This window comes from Brachycentrus maculatus, unplaced genomic scaffold (assembly GCF_059751285.1).
Source record: "Brachycentrus maculatus isolate JH-2025_06_01 unplaced genomic scaffold, ASM5975128v1 h1tg000242l, whole genome shotgun sequence".
Classification (NCBI taxonomy): Eukaryota; Metazoa; Arthropoda; class Insecta; order Trichoptera; family Brachycentridae; genus Brachycentrus; species Brachycentrus maculatus.
In genome coordinates, this window is record NW_028280993.1 from 1220129 (window position 1) to 1248107 (window position 27979).

Below are 27979 nucleotides of genomic sequence, written 5' to 3' on the forward strand. Positions count from 1 at the left end.
CTGCTTTTTATGAAACTGTCTGAGAAATTTTGTGTCCCAAAATTTTGTTCTCAAACTGACATTTTTTAATCGGGTTTTTTGTTTGTGCCTCAAATTGATGATCACCCGAGACATCACTGTTTTCTATTATTTTCAAATAAATTTGGACAAGGTGAGTGGACAACAGTAATAAAAAATAAATAATAGTTTTGGGGTTTTTATTTATTGACATTTTAACATTTTATTTTTTGGTAAATATTATATCTTAAATTCTATTTAAAAGTGATTAATGGAATGTACGACTATGATAAAATGGGGTTTGTTGGATACAAATACTATTCAACCTTTAAAAGCTTTATTGTTCATTAACAGGTTTTGAGCTTTGACTAGATATTAACAAATAATTCTCATCAAGTAAAGGATGGTCATTATTTGTTGATTTTTAATATGTATATTATTTTTCAACATTTTAAATATAATGTCTTTAGACTGGAGCTATTACAAAATACTAGCAAAGGTAGTCACACACTCATTGGTACTATCAGCATTGCCTGAACTTGAGTTGTATACACTCAAGTGCCGTAGCAGGGATGCCTTGACTTGAGACAAACTAATAAATAGCATGGAGAGTATTGGCAACTCAGTCACTGGGCTTATTTACTTTAATTATTCAAATTTGCTTCATCTTAAAAAGCTATGGTTTTTCCTTAAATACTGTGCGGTTCTGAAAACCCACTTCTCATTTTGAGTGACAAGTGGATGTAGGGCTTTTTCTCCTCTTTATCCTAATATGTACATAAATCAGTTTTTATTTGATTTATTTCCAATATAAATTTGTTTCATCAGTGAAAAAACCACTAATTGTGTTTTTTTTTTATTTAAAGTAAATACTACGTAAAAATTGTGCTCCAGATATTTTTTTTAAAGATAAAAGTTAAGATTTGAAAAAAATAAAATATATCAAAACTGACAACAATATATGGCGCTGGAAATTAATTTTTTCGAAATATCCGAAATTATTACAATTCACTGTATGCATGCTCGTTGTCAGTGAGCTTAGCCAGGCAATGCGGTGATACACGGCGATGAGGCGAGGCAATGCGATTAGTATGTGACAACCTTTAAAAAAGATGAATTTCAAACTAATATATATAAATGTATATGTATGTAGTTTTAGAGTGAGCAAAGACACAACCAAGAAATTACACTATAATTATAACTGTATGTTAGTGCAAACTTAACATAGCTTAGTGCATATTTCACGATGTCACTTTTTTTTACAAGTTTTAACCTAAGCAATTGTAAACATTGTAGTTTAAACACACAAAAAAAAACAGATGTAATAAAGAACTAATAACACAAAAATGTAAATACAGAAAATAATATACACAACCTGGTTCGTTAATATATTATTTTTAATACTTCTAATAAAATAAAAATGTAAAATTGATTTAAAATGAAAATATGACCTTTTTAAATTTACACAGCTTTAATTTTTCACATTTTAAACAAAATATATGACATAACACACTTTGGTTGTAACACTTTAAAATATTTGAATGTCTGACGCTAATCATATTAAATTGATGAATTCATGCTACATATAATGAGTGATTAATTTAAAATTACCAAATTTTGAACTTTATTACTAAAACATGCAACTATTGACATATTGTTTATGTATCATACTATATTACCATGATTTCAAATTATTGTTTACTTCACAAGTGGGGTATAAGAGCAGGCGATTTTTTAATAAATAATAATCAACAATTAAAATAACAAATTTTCCAAAGAAATAAAAGTATATGAAAAAGCATTTAGGAAAAGCGAGTTGCCATGATTGAATTTTTGAAAACAACACCCAAAAGATCCATTTATTTATTGTATAAGTAGTATACCAGGGTTGATTGTTTTAAAGCACAAGTCCATCGTAATACACGTCAGATTGTTTAAAATGTGGAATTTATTACGAGAATCGTCAAGAACTATCAAAGCCCTAGAAAACAAATTCAAGATGAAATAGTTCAATTCTAACCAAATTGAAGTTTCAATTCAGGATCGAGTTACGACAATGCTTGCAGTTATGGATCTTTTAGCGCATCAAATCCATACCAGAGTTAGCACTTTATCTATGTAGTGTAAAAAGCCTTAACATTACTTCTGGACTTTTAATTTCTAGCAACTTTGGAATTTTTTGAAACCAGTAGACGATCTGTTTATTAGGTTGTTGAAGTAAAAAAAAATATTCACAAATACTATTTTTTCATTAAATGGAAGTTAAGTTAATTTTTTCTACACTAAATAGTTAAAAAGTTCACTTCCATATGTAATTTATGTCTTGTGGGTCAATTATATACAAAAGTTAACTATGTGTTTGGTAGATAAGTTAAAATTTACTTCTGGATTCTTAATATGAACAATTTTGTCATTTTGAAACAGGTGATAGATTAGCATTGTCAGGAAGTTAATAATATGGAAATGAAATAAACAAATATTTGTTATTAACCAAATAGAAGTAAGGTTAAAGTTACATTCACTACAAAGTTAGCTAACTTTCGTATGTAATCAATGCCCGGGAGAAATTTTCCAAAATTGCGACATCTTATTTTACTCATATGCGTTTTATTCAACAATTGAAAAGTCGGCCATTTTTATGCCCCACTCTGTTGTACATTGTGCAATGCTACACTAAACTACACATTGCTCTCCTAACAACTAGAAAGTTATTCTCACAAATATAATATTCGGGTTAAGTTCCAATTACATACATATACCGCACCATGGGAAAATTCCAATGCATCAGTCGATTATAATAAGAGTAGTGCCTAGTTTACAGCTACGGGGTATATTTACTAATGGTACTTTAAGACACGCGTATTCCATATCACTTGGCTGCAGCCAGAAGATGCATATCACTCGCTCTACTCACCTAATGATGGGCATTTTATTGTGCGACACAACTTTGCGGTTGCAATTATTTTCAGACAATTTACTAGAATGGAGGGTTCATGGGCGAAAACACATTTAAAAAAGACGGTTTAAGTTTTATTATAATGCGGCATTCCAGTGACGCCAGTCCAATTGGGCCTTCTACTGAAGAATTCCAACGGGCTGCAATATCTACTGTTTTGAATATTGAAAGCATTAACTTTGTGAATCATATTGATATATTATTTCTCAAAATAATATATCAAATATCTACATCTATAATCCTTGTTCCAGAGCTACTACTAGCATAAGCTAATAAGGTGGCATCTTGAAATAAATTTTGTCATTGGAATGTCTTAGGAATTATCTCTGTGTTATCGACAAAAATGCCTGTTATGTAAACAAAACATGATACTGCAAGGATAACAACTGCATACATAATCTATGTTATATACTGTGCTCATAAATACAATGAAATCTCGAGTTACAAATAAAAAAACCTAACAAAAAAGGATTAATTTCAGTAGTCGATTCCGCAGTCACTTAATGGTAATATTTATCCATTTTTAATTTAAATTTTACTTGGTAAAATCTATTGATAAGTGTTTTGATGCATTCTGCATAATTTTTAAACACGATACGGCAGCGGTCAGGGAAATTTTTTAACCATTACCCCAAAATGTTTTTGCGCAAGTCAATATTATCCCCTCCCCCTATTTTAAAAAGATAATCAATGTATATTTAAAATAAAACTTATTTATTGAATTAATTATACGAAAAAGAAAAAAAAAGTTAAATGGAAATAGTAAATATTAAATAGTAATTTCATTATTACCCCAAGAAATTCTTTTTTACCCCATTACCTTATTTTACCCCAGGGGTTATTTACCCCGGTTCCCTGACCACTGCCATACGGTTTGTTTGAAAATTATAAGGAATGCATTGAAACACGTGGTACAATAGATTTTATTAAATAGTGGTATTTTTCAAGTAAAATTTTAATAACATCGAAAAAACATTAGTTTATAACTCTAACTTTGTCGAGTCACCTATACATTTTCCTTTCAGGATTTCACCTTTGTAGCCCAAATAATTAATTACTCCGGCCAATCGTAACTCGAAGTTTCAGTGTACAAGTGTGTTGTACAAAACCACAGTTCTGTTGGATATATTTCAATTATGACAATAAATTAATTTAAATATATTGAATGACCTAAATGGAGGGAATTGAATGAAATATAAACCAGGGATTTTTTTTCCCCCGATCATTAATTGTATAATTTTTACAGGACATTATTCAAATTCATAAAGGTTTTCTTTCTATAAGTTTTTTTAGGATTCATGCATGCACATATTGAATTAGGGTGCACAATAAATTAAATTTATATACATACATAAAAATATTTCGAGAATATTCAAATCTTTGTACATAAAGGTTAGATTTGACCACCGATAATGTAATAACTTTCATAAATAGTGTCTTCTCTTTTATTACAATTCTTTTTTTATGTCAAAAAGATTTGTATCTTTTTGGCATAAAAAATGTTTAAAAAACTAACAGAAAATTGATTTATACAACAATAAATAAATCAATTAGGGTATTTTCACATTTTATATCAAAAAATTACAATCACAATGGAATACATATAAAAAATGTGATGCTAGATAAATTCTTAACAAATTTAGAATATGAATATTTCAAATTATTTTTGAAATAGTCGACATTGACTAGAGTTACGCAGAAAGGACCCAGTCCACATCGCATCTCGACTGTAAAAGTAATTTAACTTGTAACATTATGTAAATTATAATAGATAACAATCATGTAAGTGTGTAACACTTGACAACCTGTCAACATGGTTCTACACTGCACCTATAGTTTTGATAGAAATACATTATACTAAACAAAATTCTACCGTGGCTTTCCACAGATTTTTATTGCATAACACCGTTTATTCATTATAAAAAAAAAAAAATTTTATAAACTATAAACAACATGACTAGAAATTTTAAATACAGAGTTGTGCGTAAAATATCACCATGGAAAATGGAATGTAGAAATGTAAATAGACGATGAATTTGATACATAATAATCAATAAAATGTCGCTCACTCCTTTTAACAACGTCATACATATATCAAAAAACTCGATTTTTCAGATCATTTTTAAATTTAAAAAATATAATGAAATGTATTTAAAATAAATATCTAACCACTTTTTTGAACTTTTTACTGTGCAACAGATCTCTTTAGGTAAAACCTGAATGTTTTTTTTCTATTTGAAAAATATTTAGTATATTTAAAAAAATTATTAAACAATACCTTTTCTTCGAAATGCAAAAACAACACTTTCTGCCCTGTAGCCGGTAAATATTAAGTTAAAAATATGCCGCCTTTGCTGGAATATAGTACATTTTGTGGGCATTCCGAAAACATGCACAACTGAAAATTGACGATTTTCGATATATGACGTTGTGAAAGGAGTCAGCGATGTGTGTAAAAGTTGACTAGATCTAACGACTGGATGAGTTTTATTAATCGATTGATTAAATGATGGGTCGATATTTCAACCTGTTTGAGCAAATCGAAGTACCGACCCATTAATTAATATAAATTAAATCATAGTAACGTTTCCCTCGGAATTATCTTTTATTTGAGTTTTTTGGATGAGTAAGTTATGGGATTTAGAGGGCCGCTTGCTGTTTCAGCCAGTCTCGAAGATCTCTGGTCCTTTCCACTAGACTGGTCGCAACTGAACTTGGTAAAGGAACCTATTAATCAAACATCAAAATTAATTAGAATAAAAATCAACTGAGGATATATTTATGGAAACTTGAAATTTTCAAGTCTATGAAAAAAATACTTTTTGAAGCTGCATTCAAACTAATGAATTATCATGTTTTTGAGTGCTGATATATAAGATCATTGAGCAATGCGTTGCCAACTTCAAGTGCGTACACATTCAAAAGCTAGTGCCACCTATCGGCAAACGGCGGTTTCACATGCATACACCTAATATACCCACCAAGCCACCTTATTTTAACGTAATATACGCTTTTTACATGTTTTTTTAAAAATAATTTTAATGTAACATATGCAAAAAAAAAGAAAGAAAAATAAACTTTAAAAAATATATATTTTCACAGTACGTATTAACTTTTGATCATTCACCCATTCTTTTATTTTGCTTTGGCCATAATTTTGTTTGCACTCTTACCTCCGCCGGCAACTAACTGAAAATGCTCGGCATTAATGCTATAAATGTGGAGGTCCTCACCAAAACGTTACATTTCCCCATTATAAAGAGTAATCTGGAATTCTATCTTGTAAAATTGTTACGTTTTGGTGCGATTTTGGTGTTACACACAGGATTTGTCACATTTTGTTGCAACTTTAATTAAGATTTCGAAAGAATACAGGAAACAGAACAGATTTGCATTTAAAGGATTTTTGTGCAATATTGGAACTTATTGGTGAGGACCTTTACAAATGTATAATACGGTGGGCACCTACTTTGTGTATTTTTCAACTTGTTTTCTGTGAATTTTCCAAAATTAAATACTGAATGATACCAACTTGCGAGGGGGCAGCAGGAGGCGGGTGCGGCCTGACGGCGATCTGCGCGAGCTGCCGGTAGCCCTGCGCCCTCTCCCGCTCCCTGTGCTGCTGCAGGGCCGCCTCGGGGATCAGGTTAATGGCCGGGACGGAGTTGGGCAGGTGCTGGATGTTGGGGATGTTGCTGGCCGCGATGGGCAGCTGCCATCCCACGTCCGTGTACAGTAGCTGGCCGATCGGAAACACTGGAATACCATTGGATGGATAACTAATTACAATACACCTAAATCGCCAAGAATTCCCACGTGGACTAATGCTAACTTATAGTTGGCACACAGTATGAGACACATTCGGTAATGCTAACTCGTAGTTGGCACACAGTCTGTGTCACTTTCATAAATGCTAACTCAGTAATGCTAGTTGGCACACAGTCTCGGCAGGGTTCATGCCTTGATTTCTCATGAGAGTTTATTTAATGATGTTCGGATGGTGATAAAAGGAAAGAATGCAAGGCTGGGATAAGCATTACCAACAAAATTAAGAAAGATGTGTTGAGAATGTTTGGGCATGAGAATTGAGTGAGTGAAAAAAGAATAGTAAAACCAATTTATGAGGCGAATTTGGTTAATAAAAGGGGAAGAAGACCAAGGAAAACTTGTCATGATCAAGTATCTCAAATATTTGAAAGCGGTCTGGTCAGGAGTCGGAATAATCAGCGGGTATATATGAGGCATATCCCTTATCCGCAGTCCAATGGTGTATAAGGTACTGCATCATATAAACTCAGTGTTACGTTGATCATTAACACATGAAGGAAAGGTGATCAGCCCTCTGCTTCAGGTACCAGTCCAGGGTAATATTGAATAAATATTAGAGTGAAAAAATCTTTATATGACCCCCCCCCCTCACGGGAATCAAACCCGGAACCTCCAGAACGGTAGACGAGCGTTCTGACCATTACACTACGGAGGCGAACACCTTTTAATATTGAGTGGGATGAAACAATGGTGAAAAGATGGTGAAAGACATGAAAGCCAGATTTTACCTTTGGAGACATTGAGCTGTTGCTGGGCGTTGAGAACCTGCCAGATGTCCTTGATTTCCGTGTTGAGGGTCTGGAGACTGGATATGATCTCTGCCTCCGTTCCGTGCCTCGACTGGTTCCCGTCGCTGTGGGCCTCTGTGCTGCTGAACCCCGAACTGTGTGACGAAATGTCACTGAGAGTTGTGTCCTTGAAAAACAAATTCAATCATCAAGTTTTTGATGTCAAATATATATCGCTCACTCCTTTCAAGAACGTCATAAATCAAAAAAACTTGATTTTTCAGGAGAACGTTTTTAAAGTTTAAAAATATAACACAATGTATCAAAAATAAATATCAAGCCACTTATTTAACATTCCACTGTGCAACAGATCTTTTTAGGTAAAACCTGAATGTTTTTTCTCCATTTAAAAAATATTTAGTAAGTATATTAAAAAAATTATAAAATAATACAATACCTTTTCTTCAAAATAGAAAAACAACACTTTCTGCCCTATAGCGGGTAAATATTAAGTTTAAAATATGCCGCTTTTGCTGGGATATAGTACATTTTCTGGGCATTCCGAAAATATACACAGCTGAAAATTGTCAATTTTTGATATATGACATTGTTGAAAGGAGTGAGCGATATATCAAACCTCAAAAATATGCAACAGACAACTAAATTTATGCACTGATCAGTATAAGTGATCAAATCCAGTAACCATATTAACCACTTAACAGTCGAATTTTGGCGAGAAAATTTATCAGTGCAAGAAATTGTAACCGACACAAGACTGAACGAACACAGCTCGGGTTGGTCAATAAAAACAAATACAAAAATATATTTTGCTCTGGCAAATCAATACTGAGAAGTCGGAGTACGATCTTGAGATACTCGACTGCGAAACTGGCGTTGCGGGTTCAATTCCCACCAATTGCAAAATAAATTCAAGAAACATTAATTTTCGATTAGTCTAGGTGTTTGTGATTGATGATCACATTTACCTTCCCTATCCTTACTATGCCACCAGCAGACAAGCCTCTAAAAGTAGAAACTTTGCGGGTTATTCCTTTAAAAAAAATATATAAAAAAACTCACTCCCCGGATACAGTTTAGTCCGCATAAACTCACTCCCAGACGGATTAAAACTCACTGCTGTATTGCATGCGCTGATTTCAGGTTATTTAATAAAATGTTAAATTACTTTGTGTTCCTGCTTCTGAGAAGCAGATTCCGTGGTGCCGGGCTCCTTCCCTTCCCGCTCTGCCTGGAGCTGCCGAAGACTCTTCTCGATATGCCGAAGGCGGATCACCTTCTCTCCGAGGATGGATTTGGTCCTGTGCAGCGACACTTCCATATCAGTTAGCTCGCATTCATCCTGTGAAACAAATACAATAGTCAAACTAGATTTCAAGTTTCAGCTAGTAAAAACCTATCAGTGAAATCTAAACTGGCAAAACACAATGGAATCCTGGTACCAACTCTAATGTATGGAAGTGAAGCATGGCATAGGCAAAAAAAGGATGAAAGAAGACTGAATGCGGTTGAAATGTGATCCCCCAGAAGAATAACTGGCAAAACGATTTAGGATAGATGTTTGAATGGTGAAATAAGCAAAGGATAAAAAATTGATAGTTAAGATATTAACGAGATTGGTATTAAATATTGATATAAAAACAATGGATAATTTTTTCTTTTCTGACTTTGAAATGAGACCGGCGCAGAAGGTAAAAATACCCTTCCCATCCTTAAGCATAAAGATTCGGTTTGTGTAACACTATACCAACCTCCCAAGGGTGTGAGGAAGTCCTCTGCTGGCGGAGGGTGTGGCGCCTCCTCCTCAGGGCCGCCTTGGCCCGACGGACTCCCTCCCTCTCCACGAGCGCGCGGTGACGGAGGAAGCCCAACTCTCCACCACCTCCTGGCACAAGGGAAATTTAATTTTTAATTTTTAATGATTACCACACTGGCAACCTCAAACTTCCCCACTGGCAATCGCACAAAGGTGACATCTAGGAATGGATTTCGACATTGGAATGTCTTTGTAGACTGGCCTCACAATTGGAAATGTCATTTAATAAGATAATCATTTTTTTTATTTTTTTTTATCATACACATATTTATAGCTTACAATTTACAATAATGTATCCTCACTGGGTTTTCCCTTGCTGAGGAGACATTTTACGATTAATAAATTTTTAAATGAATTTTCAACTGTGTAATTTTTACATTTTTAACTTAAAAATTACCTTTGTTTTGAAATCATTATATGCAAATTCTTTTTATTACTAGTAATGGATATTTAGTTATAATTATAATTTGTATTACATTTAAATATGTGAATCCTGGGTAACTTTCAGTTAACAGATTGGGATGGTATTCGTTACTTTTTCTCGGTTTATTTTTATTTCCAGCTTAAATTTTTTATTTCGCATTGTTAATAAATTAGAAGCTAGAAATTCGCAATGTGCAACCAAATTTGTGCACTGATTAACGTGATGAGCTTTGAATTATCAAACTCAACAACAGAATTAAGTAGCGGCTTATTTTAATTAGACTGCAAACTCATGCAAACAAACCGTTTCTAAGCAAACAGCTTCTTCCTCAAGATCGATTCATACTTGTTTTGAATTGTACTTTGAAAACCGGTCAACGTTATAATAAAGTTATAATAAGAAATATGGTGAAGTTATAACATCATTATTTTGTAAGTTAATTAATAAATTACTAATATTATTTCAATACATATATGAATTCTCAAGAAATGCCATTGACTTTATTATATAATATGAGCTACCCTAGACACCGGGATATGTGTACCTGAATCGGGGAAAGGATATCGAAGGCGATACGCAGTAGTGTCCGCATTCAGCGTAACATCGGGAAACTGCTCTTCCAACTCTTCCAGCTTCCTCAACTGCTGGCGGAGATTCTCCAGCGGACTGCAAGCGCGTTCGTTGGACCTTGCAAGTAACACATTACGAGGTAGTTCTCACAAGCGATAATACAATGAAACAATCAAATAATACTGATTTGATTTAATCGCATTTCATACATACTTGGGAGAAACTGAGTAGTTCAATCTCGAAGTGGAAGCGGACTTCAATCTGGTGAATAACTTTTTGCGATGTCTTCCTGTTACAAAAAAAAATTGCAATATTAACGACTGGAAGAGATAGTTGAACAACAATTGGAAACATAATTGCAATTTTCAAAAGACAACGAATGGCAAATAAGTTGTAACGTACCAATGGCAATGATTGGCAACTTAGTTATAATTTGCAAAAGAAAGCGGATTGGCAACATAGTTGTAATTTGCAAATGGCAACAATTGGCAATTTATTGTTATTGCAAATAATGACAATTGACAACTTAGTTGTGATTTGCACATCGGGAATGATTGGAAAATTAGCTAAAATTGAAGGTTACAGTTTAAAAAAATACATGTTTACCTTTAGTTATGCTATTCGGAGCAGCTATAACAATTAATCTATCAGATTCGAATGGATATCAAAAAGTAAACTCTTGTACACCTCTAATTTGGTGTTGGTACTGCATGCGGAAAAAAAATATTCTAATATGAATCTTTTTAAAATTATGTATTGATAATATAGCTTTGTATAATAAGGCTTAAACCAACCTGCGAGAGATTCTTTTCCCTGTAAATGGTCACTTAAACCAGTGTCCGAGGAGTCTTGGTAATCCGTTACAGCTAAAAAACAATAAAAACAAGTATTAGAAATTAAGGATGACATAATGATGAACGTAAATAAAATGAATTACCAGTTTAAAAAAAACTATCTGTTGCGCATTCTAACAACTGACTTAAAAATTTGATATTGTAATAAAAAGTCCAAATCAGGTCAATTCTGCTTCATCTATGTTGAGATATGTTAATTTTTACTACAAATTTTTCATCGCTAATCTGAGAAATATTTTTTAATAGCAGTATGCAGGTTGTCTGGAGATCGGATTTATACTCGGTGAAAACCAAATGCCACTTATACAATGCCTAAATTGCTCCTACTCTCTTATACGGCTGTGAAACATGGCACCTTACAAGGGCCCAGAGCAGCCTTATACTTAGCTTTGAGAATAAGTGTCTGCGAAGAATATTAGGCATGCGGTGGTTGACTTTGTGAGGAATGAAGAGATAAGGCGAAGGATGTGGCAAATCAAATGATGCCATACAAATTGGTGTTATCATATCACCAAGTAGATTTGTTTTACTAAATTCATTCATAAAGAAACGGGGTATAGGACGCAGAAAATCTTGGTGGCAACTGTGGTCAAGAAAAGGCGATTCGGTTGGCTAGACTAGTACTCCGCATGCCTCCCGAGAGCCGCCATCAAGCAAGCAACCTCTTTTGCAAGGCATCAGATTCACACCGCCCAGAACGGCCACCGCTGACAATTCGTCGGCAGCTCTCGTCTGAACTTCAGAAAGCGGACCTGATTTGGGAGGATGAAAGGCCTCTGGCGGCCGACAAAAAAGTTCCACATAGGGAGCGGATATGGTTTAACTAACGTGATATTTTTCAACGCTAGTTAGTTTGTTAGGTCAGGGTTAGGTGAAAGTTTGGTCAAGCTTAGTAATAGTCGGATCAGGTATAGGTCATTTTTAAAACTTACTTGTTTCTACATACTCGTGATTCGGTTTTAGCGATTTCCTAAAAGCGCCCTTTCCTCTGATTTCCGCAGGATCTCTTGTCCCATACTTATCCTTGTGACTCTCAACAACGTGGACTCTCTTGGCGTGCTTGCTGTGCGACACGGTGTGGCTGTCGCTCTGGCTGAGAGAGATATCGTTCAAGCCGATGCTGTTGTCGTTATCGCCGTTGGCAAAAGACTTTTCGCGCAAGACGACCTTGCCAAGAGGCGACTTGTCCCTGAAACTGGGGGACTTGCCTCTGGAACAGTCCGGAGAGACTCTGTTGGCGGGGTCGTGCCTTCCGGCCACGTTTAACAGCTGGCTATTGGTGGCATTGGACCCATTCTGTCTAGGAGTGGAATCGCTCAGGGACAGGTTGACGTCTTTGCTTTGGTTGATGACGGGACTGACATTGTTGTTGTCATGTTCCTTGATGTGCATCTGGGCCTTGACAATGGTCGTATTAGAAACTCGACTGGTGCCATTCGACGTTTGGTTGTTGTTATTTAGTAAACGCTTTCCTGTTCGCGGATCCATTTTGTTGATGGAATTCAAGGCGTCAGTTATGTCGCCAGACCTGAGCAAAGAAGATTAATAAAATGAAATTATTTATCGACAATTTATTGATTCCAAATCATTCACGGACATCTACCTACATTACATCTCGCATCTTAATATGAAGTATTACACTTGTAGGAATTATGTTTGTTTATAGATTATAAATATCATACACTTCAGATACTTCAGCAGTCATATAATAAGAGTCTTTTCTGATACATACACATATTTGAAATGATTATCTTACTTGTCAGTGAGTGCAACAATTTTGTGAGAATGAGATTTGTCAGTTTCCGATCCCGTCGTTAGGCTTTGTTCACGCCTCTTATTTCTGCGTTCTATCGAAATCTAAAAAAACATATATGATTTTAAGTATAATATTTGTTTTAGCTACAAATCTATTTACAAGTGTGAGTTGTGAGTTGTGTCCTATAAGTATTAAATTCCTGTTATTTAGAAATCCCGACACAAATCAGTGAGCCGGTTATAGTGTCGCAAGAAATAAAAAATTAATAACAGCACAGATCCATCCACCTATGATCGCACTGCTGATGTACAAAATGCTGAATTAAATATGTAAAAGTAAATAATATTTTTTTTTAGTGTGTCCAAATCTTTATTCACAAATCCGGGTTTCTCCACTTGGGAGTTTGAGATGCCAATAGTAAATAATAGTCGTTACCAGTAATATTGACATTGATTAACGTTTGAAATTAACACAGTGTTGTTGGGCAGTTTTTTCATCAACCCTGACCCTAATTAGTTGACTAATATACTAATTCTGGTGGTATACTAATCACAATCACAAACCCTATTCCGATTTATATGTTTTTTGGAGTCTCGCACTCTACCAAAAGTAAGCAAATAGAATGCTTATAAACGTCTCGCGCTTTTTACCAACAGTATGTAAAATACGCAAACAACATGTTAAGATTGGTTGAGATTTAATTTAAATTTAAAGTGTCGGGATTTAGAAAGTCAGGATTTAGACGCAGACCTTCCAGAGTGGAGGAATGCGCGGCGATGAAATGATGATGACGTATGCGTTAGGAATTGAGTCATGTGTACATTTTCCTTCACCTTGACATCGGTCTTGAGGCGGGCGTACTTCTCCTTGAGGCAGCGGTACTTGTCCTCGAGCAGGCGCTTGTCGCAGCGCAGGCGCTCCATGGCCACCCCCTCGCGGGACGCGGGCGGGGAGCCGGCCCGGGGCGGGGAGCCCCCGCGCTCGCGCCGCATGCGCTCCCGCAGCGCGCTCAGGTGGGCCGCCTGCTGGCTGCGCACCAACTCAATCTGAAAACCAACAAACGTTTAACCAGGCACCATAAAATGAAAGTAAGATCTCTTATGATCCTTATCCACATCTAAAGGTAGAGACTGACCGGAGCATTTCGTCGTAACATAACGTCATAACATCGCTCGCAGCAAGCATCACCAAGCATCCGAAGCTATGGATGGAGCGCTCGATTCGGTGTACTGACTGCCTGAATGCTCACATCGTAACGTGTTACGTTACAACGAAATGCTCCGGTCAGTCTCCACCTTAAGAGCACTGTCTTATCTACAAAGATGATTTATAATCGATAGAACTTAAGTAAATCATTCATAGAGTTGTTGTTATACCGTATTATATTAGGGTGCTACAATTTAAGTGCCACAGCATCTTGAATTCTTAAGAATAGGAATCAGTAAGAAAAGGAATGAGTTGAGCAGCTTTTGGTGAACTCGAACACATTCTAGAGAGTAACGAGATTCCAACTTGTCTAAAAAGAAAAACGTATGAATGCTGCAAACTATCAGTGTATACATATGCGTTAGAGACCATGGCTCTGACAAAAGAAATGCAGAGAAGCTCAAATGCACACAACGATTCATCCAATGATCCATGCTTGGTTTAAGCCCAAGAGCTAAAAGAAGAAATTAAATAATTAGGAACAGAACCAGAATAGCAGATATCATGTATCGCATATCAAGATGACAAAAGGCAATGGGTAGGATATGTTGCAAGACAGGCCCCACAGGGTGGACCCGTAAAATTTTGAGATGGAAACCTTGGGAAAATAAAAGAGGAGTTGGAAGACCTCCAAAAGATGGTCCGACGACATACCCACTGGTGTGGAATAGAAACTGGCTGTAAGCAGCAACAGACTAAAAAAATTATAATAGAAGGATACGGAAGAGATCTTGCAGTAGAGGACAGCAGGCTAAAGCAGAAGAAGAAGAAGCGTCTTGAAGATGGTCTCTGTTACAGTGGTCAAAATATCAGGAAGAAAAAATAATATGATGTTAAATAATCTATTGGATATCAATATAAATAAGCCAATTTTAAAATGAAAACTTAAAATACTTGATCTATAAGCCAACATTTAAATGTAAACATAATTTTTACCCTAAGTACTTAATTATAGCTAATTAAGTACTATTTGTCTTTATTACTGGGAACACTTTTTGCAGTATAACCGCAACTGTATTCATGTTATTATGACAATGTTATAAAGGTCTTGACTGACATACATTTTCTCTCTTTCTACTCATAACATTTATTCAATCACTCAGTTTCTGGATCTCCGACCTAAATTGCTACCCTTAATTAAATACTAAATTGCCTATTCATAATTTCATTGAGAAGAAATTAAAAAGACACCTGAAATCAAATACACACCAATCAAGACCACATCTGAACACATGTGCTGTATTACTTAAAAGTTGAATGTAATCTTAAAATGGGTATATATGTATAGAGATATAACGGATAAAGCTTCTCACCTCACTTCTGTAGTCTTTTTTAAGTTCATCGCACATGGCCTCGTGTTCACTTTTCATTTTATCTAGCGCTGATTTATTCTCAGCCATCAGTCTTAATTTCTCCACCTCCAGAATGCCGGCATATTGGACGCCGACTTCGTTGATAGCTTTATTATTTTCTGAAATATTTTAGGAGAAAATGAAGCAGCGGATGAACTACACTTATCGTCCCAAAAAATCAAAACATAACTCTGCTGACAAAGCCGTTAATGTTGGTAAAAAACAGTTTTAATAAGAGTTTCCAGGGTTTAACCCTCTCCTACATTGACTATTACTTGGTATTACAATACATATTACTTGGGTGCCAACATTTCAAATATACTGTTTTTTTTTTAACTTTCTCATATAATAAAATAAAAATATATTACAATTAAATAGTAATAAGTTACGGAATATTGTTAACACATTGTTGTCGGGCAGTTTTTCCATCAACCCCGACCCTTATTAAACTCAGACAGTCTGCCGTCCGACCCTTAGTATACTAATCACAAGTAGCCGCAAACCCAATTCCCATCTGTTTTTAAGCATCACTCGCGCTCTACCAAAAGTAAGCAAATAGAGTGCTTATAAGAATCTCCCGCTCTCTACTAACAGTATGTAAAAGACGCTTTTAAGTTTTTAATACACATACCAAAAAATATTTCGAGAGCAAAGGGTAAAGTCCTCATAAAAATAGTTAAGTCAAAAGTGACACCAAATTGTTAAAAAAGTACTTTTTTTTTCGAGTTAATTACTTTACGACTTGTTTGATCAAAATGCCACCATAGCGGCCCTGCAAATCTTCAATTTCAATAGTTAAATAAAAATCAATAGTTTTCTCACCGTGTTCCATATTATTTAATAGTTTTTGAAGATTTGCTTTATTCTCTTCGGTCAGTCTTAGAATATTATTATTATGTTCCTCTCTCAACTTTTCAATGGTCGAAGTCAGTTCAAGTGACAGTCGGGATTTCTCATCATTTATAGCCTTTTCTTTGTGCTTATTAAAATCTATCAGGAGATCGCTTAAAGCTTTCTGCATATTGATGTCGTGGTTTTCCTTAGTTTCTTGTATGGTCTGAAACAAAACATACAGTATAGTAATTTGGGGGCGGAAGATGTTACAATGATGCAATAATTTTGATGATGCTTCCATGTTCCTGCATCTCCTCATACATACATACACGGCAATTCTTCAAGTGTAAAAATGACTTATGATATAAATATGTATATTGAAAAGCCAACCTTTTCCAGTTGATCTTTATTTTTCATATATTCCCTCAGTAGCTGTTCCTTTAATGCGGCTATTTCCTTGCGATGTTGTTCTTCCAACTCAAATCTAACCCTCTTCATGTCCATATCCATTTTGAGTTTAATATCGGCGGACTCCTTGTCACGCCTGGTGACAAAATCAAATTCAGTACGTCTCATATCACCGGAACTGAATTCACCAAAAACGGGCATTCTGTTCAGAGAGTTTCTTCTGAACGATTCTTTGGTGTTGAAGCGATTGGTGTCTGCTTCCAGAATCCTTTTTGAATTCTCGTTTGTCAATTCACCCTTTCGGACAGGTTCTATGTCCTTTTTCTTGTCTCCAAACGCGTCAGCATTAGTTAATTTCACAACGCCGTTAGAAGAGTCTGCTTCGAAGTAGGTACCATCTTTGTCAGGGGATTCAATGGACGCTTCAGAATCTACGCTCTCCATAAGATTAATGGAGAGCTTATTTTTTGACAGAGGTGGCTTTGGTCTGTAAGTAAAAACAAAGAAAATAAATTTATATAAAAAAATATAATAGGTACAATTCTTATTACAACTACAATAATGCACCCCTATTTACGCTGTTTTTCACTCATTTCAGTCATTCACTGATGAACCGAAAAAGAATAAATCATTCTTATAAAAAGGATTGTCCGCCTCAATGTAGTGGTTAGCGCGCAAAGGTACTGCCGGAGGTCCCCGCTTCGATTCCCAAGAGGGTAAAAACAAATATGAGTGATTTTTCAGTCTAATATTTATTTAATATCACCCTGGACTGGTACCTAAAGCGCAAGGTTGATCACCTTTCCTTAATGTATTTAATGATCAAGATAACACTGCTTTTATATGATGCAGTGCCCTATGCACCATTGGGTACGGATAAGGGTTAGAAAAGAAAGAAAGGAGGAAGAAGAAAAAACGCTTATTTTGACCCCCTGGGAATCAAATCTGAAACCTCTTGTTTGGTAGCTACACGACACGCTAACCATCACATACTTGATTGGTGAGAAACTTACCGTTTTAAAGAAAGAAGATCAGAGTCACTATCGGTATCGGGTGAAGTAGGTTTGAGTATATTACTCAGCTTTTCAAAAGGTTTTTGGAATAGTGTCGGTTTTATAAAATCACCAGGGAGAGGCTTTATCAATTTTCTCGACGGAGAATCATTAATAGATACATCTTTATTCAGTTTATTTTCATCAGCTGAATCTCGGCCTAAAAAAACAACAACAAACGAATAAAAAAATTGACAGCCCACGCAGATCAGCCATACTAATACTACTGAGGTTTTGATATTTGTTTAGCGAGTAATACGGATGAATTTTATCATCGTAAATCTCTTTAATAAATCCACGCTAGCCACACATTATTGCGCACTTCATGAGATATCATAATATGAGGCTAGCGCATACTCAGTAATGTATTAAAATGTTGAATAATATATTTTTTAACAAGTATCTCAATTTGATATGAAACATCTATCTTTTTTTATGAAGGACGATGGAAGTCTGAGCATCCCAGGGCTTACAACCTGGCATGTGACTGGCTTAAGTGATTATTTTATAAACTTGCGTAACATTCATCATTGAACGTAACACAAGTAGATACAGAATATATCATGCCATCAGCCATGCCATCCACGATTGCATGACACATCATAGACAAATTGTGACAAATATGCACCATTCTACCCATTATTGGACATCTATTTTGCATTATTTTTTTTTAAATTATGTGCAATGCCCAGTGTATAAAGTGATCACTTAAGCCAGCCAAATGGCAGGTCGTTAAACCTGGGTACTCAGACTTCCATCTTCTTTCATTAAAAAAACTATAGTTGATTCATCTCCAGTTGAGAGAGCTATAATATTCATATATCATCGGTACAATGAATAAATAATCCAGTGCCTGATAGATTAAATAACAAAAAATATTGATATATTTTAACCTACCATAATTAGGAACTTGGTTAGTTTTGACTTTGATATTGTCATCACTCTTTAACGGCCGCAGTTTATGCGCTTTTAGACTTGGTCCATCAGATACAAGGCCAGAAGTGTCGGAATTCCTTCTCGGCATTGCCACGCCGATGGGCGGCTCGTTCTTCCCAACTTCCATTTTGTTAACAGAAATAACAGATCCCTGTTTCCCTTGCAGCAAGTCGGAGGAGCTGTTTGAGCTCGGACTAGGAGAGTAGTCGTATTGGAAGTTTACCTCCTTTTGATCTAAGTTAAACCTAAAAATTATCAAAATACATGTTTATTATTAATTTAGTGAAATGTAACATAATTATTTAAATATCATAATATAACACTTGTATAAGACCACTATTGGGTTTATTAACAGAGATACAATTAGCTTGTATTTCATACAGATACTATTTTTACCTTATGTATTAATTATAAATCAAACACAGATTTTTTGAGTCTACTAAGTTGTATTTTATTAACAAATAATAATAATAATAATAAAACCCTTATCCGCACCCCAATGATGCATAGGGCACTGCGTCATATAAACGCAGTGTTATCTTGATCGTTTACACATGAAGGAAAGGTGATCAGCCCTCCGCTTCAGGTACCAGTCCAGGGTAATATTGAATAAATATGACAGTGAAAAAATCACTTATATTTATTTTACCCCCCTTGGGAATCGAACCCAAGACCTCCAGAACGGTAGCCGAGCGTGCTGACCATTACACTACGGAGGCGGACAACAAAAACATATAAAAATTATATTGTGACAATTGTTTCACCTTGTTAGGGCATTACCAAACGAATGTGAAGATCAAATGGACTACGGTCCTTATGTAGCTATAAAACTCTAAGTGACAGTTTTAACATGTGCAGCAATAATTTAATACTATTTTTACCTGTTGATGAGATCACCTGTAGTTCTCTAAACTAGTTGTGCTTCTATTAGTAAACTCAAGCATGGTCATATGTTGTAGAAGTGTTTTATTTCTATATTTAAATACACTTTCACATATTATCAACCGTTTTAATACTCTCAAAATACAGAATAATAAAGAAATATCCTGAGTCAATATATTGGCGGCTTACAAAAGGTTATACAAAATTAACTTTTAATTTTTAAATTTTAAATACATATTTAATACAAAGGTGGAGACTGACCGGAACATTTCGTTGTAACATAACGTCGTAACATCACTCGCGGCGAGCATCAGCGAGCATCCGAAACTATGGATGAAGCGCTCGGCTCACTGTACTGACTGCCTGAATGCTCACATCGTAACGTGTTACGTTACGACAAAATGCTCCGGTCAGTCTCCGCCTTAAAATGTATTTTTTATGTTAGGTTATAGTTCGCCTTGTAGCGTAGTAAGCAAGTGCTTTTGGCTATTGTCCTGGAGGTCTAAACTTAAACTTAAAAAGATATTTTTACCTAACACTCTTTCTATCCTCTTCCGAGACAGTCTGGTCATTCCCTTTGCTTCCTTCGCTCCTGTCCAGGGATGGGATTCTGAATGCCGTCTCTCCGAAACTTCTCTCCCGCAAAATGCCTTTAGGATTATCCCCCGTATTAGTGACGGATGTTTTACCAACACTGTGAGAAGCGGCTCCATCATTGTGATCTAAGGAACTTTTATTGGATTTTAAAAATATTGACCCTCCACCTGTAATTATAATAAAAAAGTTTTTAAAAAAACAAGATAAATAGCAAGGTATTGGATGGAAAAGATACATTTAAGGGAAAAAATTACATTACAAGTTTTGAATATTGAAAGCATATATATTATTATTTGCATGATATATTATTTTGAGAAATAAAAAAACTCAGTCATAAATTAAACCCTGAAGAGGGCAACAGGTTGTTGCCGAAACTAGTTGGTTAGTAAAAATGTGAGTGGATCAAGAAACAGTCTTTTTATTTCTCGAAATAATATACATTACAAGAGACTGTCCTAGGTCTGACATACAGCAAAGGAACCTAGTAAATACCTAGTAAAATAATATAAAACAATTTTTATATTGCTATTTTTTGTAAAATACTACCTCAAAGTCGCATTCATTAGACCCACGTTATAAGCGACTTTTATTGTAATTCAAAACGTTCTCAGTTATGTTTGATTGATAATTTAATTCAATTAAAAAATAAAGCAAGTATTTTTGGTGGAAAAAAAAACAGACATATTGATTACGAACCAGAAAGTATAAGTCCTTTTTTGGGTGCATCATAATTGGTAGAACCATCTTTTGAGAGTGAATCATTACGGCCACTAGGATTAAAACTGAGGTCTATTATTTCCGGAGTATGCGTCTTGATGACATTTGTCTGGCCCAAACCCATGTGGTTCCGCTTAGCATCCAACACATTCCTCTTGCCGAAACTAATGTCACTGTCCGAATTGTCAAAACTGTCGTTATTGAGGTCTTTCTGTTGGTAGATTGCGGATTTGAATTTGGTCATGCTCGTTTGGGCCGTTCTCGGGAAAGTGTTGGACTCTCGCTTGCGGTCGCCGAATCCGGTAACAGGGGGCAGAGGCTTGCGGCCGATTGGGGCCAGCAAACCCGGTCGAGGCGGAGGTTTGAATAAATCCGGAGGAACTTTCGGCTTTCGGTCCATGCCCATCTCGTCTTCCAAGCTGCTTTCGATCGAGGAGTCCTGCGCTTCCATTTTGTCTTTGGCGTCACATCTGTCTGTGGTTATTTGTTTCGCATCTTCTTCATAGGTCACTAGATCCTTCAAAATGAAAAAGAAAAATGTTTCTATAAATACTAACTAACTAACTAACCATCACGCCGCAGTGGTAGGCAGAGAGAATAGAACGCCACACCACTCTGTCTTTGCAAACATTCTTCGCCTCTTCCACGTTCATGCATCTCCTCATACATACCCGCCGATTGTTACGACTCCTAACCTGAACACTTTCAAGTATTTGGCATACCTGATCGTGCCATGTTTTTCTCGGTCTTCCTTTGCTCCTTTTTCCAACTACATTCGCCTCATAAATTTGTTTTACCGTTCTTTCCTCACTCATTCGTTCTACATATCCAAACCATCTCAACACACCTTTCTTAATTTTATCGATAATGCTTATCTAAGCTTTACATTCCTTCCTTATTTCACTATTCGAACATTTATCATACATCGTTTTGTCGTACATTCTTCTGAGAGATCGCATTTCGACTGCATTCAGTCTACTTTCATCCTTCTTTTGCCCAACTCCATGTTTCGTTTCCATACATTAGGGTCAGAACCAGGACTCCGTCGTGTACTGCCAGTTTAGCTTTCATTTCATTATTTCATTATTATTTCCGTTGTTGTTTTTGAATTAGTGAAAAATATTATAGTTAAATGATGCTAAACAAACCTGAATGGAAACGCAAGTATCATCGAGTATAGAGTCACCGCGGTCGGCCGACGAATGTTTCGCCTTGATAACTAGGTTCTTGTAGACTTGGTCCAGAGGGTGATCCCACTGAGTTGCGTGGGTCTCGGTGTTGTAAAAGTAGTGAGTCTTCAACTTGTCATCGTAACTGCAAAATAAAAAAGCACTTATATGTTAGTAAGAAAGCACCTCTCACTCCTCAGGCGTTCCTATGGGCAGGGTGTATAATTCGCTAATATTGTGGCGAAGTCATGGAAGGTGTACAGTAAATCCTCGATATAACAGACTAATTGGGGGAAGGAAGTATCCGTTAAAGCCGAAAGACCGTTAAATAAAAATAGATTTAAAATACATCAAAAAAACTTTTTTTTAAAATATGAACGCTGTACATATTTAAATATAAATAAACAAGACAAAACACAAACAAAATTCTATTTATTGTCTTCGGACACTCGTCGTGCAGTGACATTGCTATTTGATATCAACGAGATTGTTTTTTCAATTATGTTTTATTTAGTAAATACCACTATTTCTTAAAATCTACTGTGACACGTGTTTTGATGCATTCCGCTGATGCATCCATACGGTGTTTGAAAATGATGCGGAATGCATCGAAACATGCGTCACTGTGGATTTTAATATATAGTAGTATTTGCTAAGTAAAACATTAATTAAAAATGAATAGATTTTACCACAAAGTGACTGTCGAATCAATTAATTTGTTTGTTTTTGCTAATCCTGCTTTCAAAAATTAATCAAATTTTGTTTGCATTTTTGAAGTTTACTGTTTTTTTTTATAATCAACTCTCTAAAATTATGAAAATGCATATCATATAGTTATATATGCATTTATAGACGAATAACGTGATTATCATGGCCTCTAAAAATTGTTTACATAGCAAAACTTGAATTTAACAGAATTTATAATATTAACAGAACATTAACAACAAAAAAATACATTTGACTGGATTTTTTGTCTGTTACATCCAAAGTTCATTAAATAGAGATCCGTTATATCAAAGTTTTACTGTATTATAAAATGGAGGACACTCACTATGCTTTCCAAGGTGGTGGTAGAGCTTGCATCAATCCATCTCGGGCAAGAGGAAGCAGGTGGCTTTCCGTGGCGGGATCGATGCCAATCTGCTGGGCATACTCGCTGATTTCTAAATTTAAACAAACAAATTTAAAATTAAGTAATTTTTGTAGTAAAAAACTCGTCTTCGAGATAAAATAAGAAATGCCAGGATCAGGGAAATATGCGAGATCGAAGATGTCGTTAGGTGGGGAAGGCAACAAAGTGGACAATGGTATGCGCATGTGAGGAGAATGGAACCATCCAGACTCCCCCACATCGCACTGTACGGCCGACCCCATGGTAGACGACTCTCGTGCAGACCACCAAAGAGATGGGTTGATAGCTGAGAATCGACATCGCAGGAGGCTTATCCCTCTTAAAAACAGGCTACACGGCCTACAACAAGATGAAGAAGAAGAAGAAGAAAAAACTAGTATTTTTTAAGAAGGCCGACTGGCAATTTATCATGTTTAGTTCAGATGACTTTTCTGTTTTATGACTGGCAACACAACAAGTAGTTTTTTAAATTTCATTTTATTTTATTGTTCGCCCGGATTAGTTAATATCACTAAGTATATCAACCAAGTTACGACGCGAAATTCCCCAAGTTGTATTCTACGAAAGGACGAGTTCTTGTGAGCGACGGGAAATCGACTGCCTCGGATTCTCCTGCACACTCTCACGGACAGCGATGATGTTTTCGGCAGATCTTGCTTTCCGTTGACATACAAATGTTGGTTTGATTACTAAACCAGTGGACTCAAATTTATCCACCACACTGCAAATAGCCCTCCTGGTAGGACACTTATGGCGACCGTAAAATGGCCGAAGCCCGCAGAACGTTGCCCATACAGAACACTTATTTTGATAAAACAATATCGTCATTTGTACGTGTTGTTGAACGCTTTATCCGTCCATGGTGATTTGCCATAACAGACTGAATAAATGACAATCAATTTAACAGATGTAGCACCAACAATATGGCCGCTATCAACTGTGAAAGTTCGGAAGTCCCTATTGGAAGACCCTATATATTAGATAATAGGATATACATTTAAATATGTAATCTATTACTAATAACAAAGACAACTAACATATCTTAGATTAATTAAATCATTTGTGTTTGTTATTGGAGTAGAATGAAACATATTTATTCAGTTACTTTCTGCACCAAATACATAACAATGTTGTCAACCACCTTTCTTTCACAATTGCAGAATGTATTGAGATTTCACCAGTATCCTTAATATCGAAATTCTAATACTGTTCTCTTTATCCCATAATTATAACTTTTCAACTGTGAAAAATTCACTAGTGGGAACAAGGTTTTGTCAAAATTTTAAAAAGTTCTCTTTAAACCGCCAGAATTTCAATCAAGGCATTATTATTCCAAATTAAACCACAATAAATGGCAACACGTCTCCATTTTGTGTGATTATCTCTCTTTTATAGTAACAATATTACTTAAATAAATAAATGAATATACATCATGGTAATAGATGAAAAATTCACAAACCTTGAAATGATTTTCAAAGTAAGGTAAATGTAATGCCTACGAGCAATGGTAAGGTTATAAATAAATCAATACCGGTTGAATATTGATCATTTAAGTGTTATTTGAAGCAATAATGGCACCTTTTACTTATAGGTTAACCCATTAAAGTACTGTATAGCTTTTTATATTGTTTAAAAAATATATTTATAAAATGAATTGATTAATACGATAAATGGAAAAAAAGAAGAGAATTTGAACAGAAAATAGTTATAAATTAAATGTTAAAATCAAGCACTGATTTTTTGAGTCTACTATGCTGTATTTTAAACACCAAATCTATAATTACAGAAAATACTAAAGAAAGACTACAGTATAGAGAAAAGCAAAATTGAAAAAATTCTGTATTCTTTAAAGTCGGGTTTCCCAAGCTTATTCCCTGCGGAACAAGAGTGTTCCGCAGAGTCTGGAAAAGAGTTCCTTGAAAATTTGAAATAATTCTAACTATTGATTGGTTGATTGCAAGTTGACTAATTATTCATAGACTCTTGCATATCTGGCAAGAGTCTATGAGGAACACCAGGATAAGAGAAATATGCGAGATCCAAGACATTGTTAGGCGGGGAAGACAACGAAGAAGACAATGCGCATGTGAGGAGAATGGAACCATCCAGACTCCCCCACATCGCGCTGCACGGCCAGCCCAAAGGTCGCTTCCCAGGCAGACTACCAAAGAGATGGATTGAGATCTGGGAATCAACATCGCAGGAGGCTAATGTCTCTTAAAAACAGGCCACAGGACCTACAACAAGCGGAAAAAGAAGAAGGATTGGTAAGTACACCTTTCCATGCATTATTTCCCCCTCCAGACATTTTGGAAACTATTACAGTACCCTTCATCAGAGTAATAGCAACACTGAAATTGTTTACCAAATTGCGGATGTTCCTGAGTTCTATCTTCAATAAAAATATTTATTATTGACAGAACTTTGTTAAATAGGAGTTTATTAAACTATAGTTCAACAATGTTACTGTAATAAGAATTAGTTTATTTATAAATCATACGGTTTGTGCACTTTAAGGTGTTAATATTTATTATTAACTTATTCATCCAACATACCTGTAAATAAATTATATACCTAGAACTCAAAACTCATAAAGTATACATAAACCATAAAGATTTTGAAGTTATTATAGGTGTCTCAACTTGAGATGAAACATCTAAGGCAGGGGTTCCCAATCTTTTTCAGCCCGCTACGCACTTCCAAGTTAAGTATTTTGTCATGGCACCCTACTTTAGTAAGCTATTTGGAAAAGACAATGTGACTATATATGTATATACATATATTATAGTCGAAAGAAATAGGTGTGTACCTCCAATAATAGTAGTTGGGTAAGAAGATGCTAGCTCTCAAAAAAGAAATTTTTGCTGTATAGGTACCCGAGAATATTGGTGGTTTCGGATAATGATAGAGGATCGACTCACGGCGCTCCTCTTCACTTTCTACGGCGCACCAGGGCGCCGCGGCGCACACTTTAAGAACCCTTGATCCAAGGAATTTTTTTTCTATATAAAAGAAGATGGAAGTCAGAGCAACCTAGGGCTTACAACCTGTAAATTGGCTGTCTTAAGGGAATACTTTATACAGTTGTGTAACATTAATTCTGCTCATTATTGAACATTCTTATTGCACAAATTTTTAAACTTGCATATTTGCAATGGTCTAGGATTACTTTTGCATGCTAGTTGCAATTCAATAAATTTTGAAGTATAGCTGATGGTGGTGCCATCAGTTGAGAAATTTGTGTATTTATAGCTTACTTAATTTGAACTGTACTGTACTAAAACAAAAATGATTCTCAAAAAAGTATTAAAATCTTAAATCCCCTAAAGTTATTTTTAATATTCTCTTTTTTTAGAGAGGCACAGCGTAACTAAAATAAGATATTTTACAAGTAAAAATGTCTTGTTAATAAATTTAAATTAATCTTTTTTGTGACAATATTATGTCAATAAAAAAAAAATTAAAAAAATTAAGATCAAAACAATGGTAGTTTCAAAAAACCCCGAAATGGTTTAGTGCAATTATCTTTTAGGTGCATACATATTGGTTCATAATGGAGTAATGGAATTATATTATTAATGAAGAAATACAATGACAATCATACATATTTTTAAATAAACTAAGCTCCAAAAATGGTCGGCGTATACATTCAAAACCCATGTACGAGTATATTTTTTGAAAAATTTTGAAATCACCATACTCAATCCGGAAAACATTCCTAATAAGAAAATTATAATATTCTATTTACTAACAAAAAAAATCTCGAAATAATACAAGAACCAATAAAATACACTGTAAATGATAATATATTTTTTTTGTTTTACCAACCCGAACTTTTAAATTTGACGCTGTATTTATATTATATTTTATGTTAAAAAGTACAGAATATTTTACTCGATAAATAAATAATGGTCTTGCGCACGAATTCAATTTATTTTAAATGTGGAATGAGTAAACAGACCCTTAATATGTCATTTACATAATTGTAAATTCTTATTGTATCACAGGCAATCAAATATCGATTGCTTTATAAATAAATATACACGGTAAGTGCACGCAATAATCAAATAAAAAATTGGGTGTGAAAATTACCTTCTGCCGACGGTTGACTATTTTCGTCGAATACCTCACGACAAACTAATGATGTCGGAGTAGAACTCATCTTGAATCACCATTATTTTAATTAACCAAAACACTTAATCCTATGCCCGCTTCCATTTTTCATATTTTATAATCGGCGATAACAGGCTCCTTGACAGCAAAATATACAAACGCCAGATTGTGCAATAGACAATAATTTATGGTATCGAAAAGTCTAACCACAGAGAATCCACTTAAAAATCAATCAATATTCTTAACATAATGCTGGTTTCACACTTTTGTAAGACTGTATCGAGCCCTATTTGTATATTTTACAATCAACGAATCAATACGATTAGATTTCAAAGTATAATTGTTATTCAAATGTATTATAATACTCAATGACAAAAATTATGAATATTTTTTCAATTTGGGAGTTTTGTTGCTTCACTGTTAAAGTAAAAAAAATTAATATGTTTTTAAGAGGTCTCTAAATTTCCACAATGCATAATTATTTCATTTTTGAAAATTGTTAATTGGTTCCAGATTTGTAACATTAATATTATTTTAATATAGTGAATATTTAAAAAAATATATATTGAACACATACATTTTTATTTTTTCATATGGGTTATTGCCGTTATTGGGGAAGTAATGTAATTTATAT

General features: G+C 34.9%; 1 protein-coding gene across 4 annotated transcripts; it reads right to left on the bottom strand.

Moving 5' to 3' along the window:
• Positions 1–183: 183 nt before the first annotated feature.
• Cep164 (centrosomal protein 164) lies at positions 184–27532 on the bottom strand. Of its 4 annotated transcripts, XM_088265133.1 has the most exons (21): positions 27325–27532; positions 23152–23263; positions 22080–22245; positions 20911–21448; positions 20150–20381; positions 18697–18980; positions 17761–17959; positions 16730–17234; positions 16328–16562; positions 15467–15624; positions 13769–13993; positions 12948–13048; positions 12124–12719; positions 11132–11203; positions 10551–10626; positions 10312–10454; positions 9279–9412; positions 8696–8869; positions 7510–7696; positions 6486–6709; positions 184–5680 (listed from the first exon to the last, which is right to left on the bottom strand). In XM_088265133.1, the coding sequence occupies exons 1-21, from the start codon at positions 27392–27394 to the stop codon at positions 5594–5596; spliced, it is 4518 nt and encodes a 1505-aa protein (XP_088121259.1). In that variant the 5' UTR covers positions 27395–27532; the 3' UTR covers positions 184–5593. The 4 variants fall into 4 exon arrangements, with proteins under 4 accessions (XP_088121259.1, XP_088121257.1, XP_088121256.1 ...); XM_088265131.1 differs by lacking the exon at positions 27325–27532 and having other exon boundaries at positions 13781–13993; positions 23152–23531; XM_088265130.1 differs by lacking the exon at positions 27325–27532 and having other exon boundaries at positions 9279–9409; positions 23152–23531.
• Positions 27533–27979: the final 447 nt, after the last annotated feature.

Excerpts from the sequence above, each read along its gene's own strand:
- Cep164 (XM_088265129.1), bottom strand. The coding sequence starts at position 23,474 with ATGGGGTCGGCCGTACAGTGCGATGTGGGGGAGTCTGGATGGTTCCAT. Across the intron at positions 12,720-12,947 it reads ATTGTTGCACTCACTGACAA|GTCTGGCGACATAACTGACG; the intron begins GTAAGATAATCA and ends TTCTTTGCTCAG. Across the intron at positions 11,204-12,123 it reads TCACGAGTATGTAGAAACAA|CTGTAACGGATTACCAAGAC; the intron begins GTAAGTTTTAAA and ends ATTGTTTTTTAG.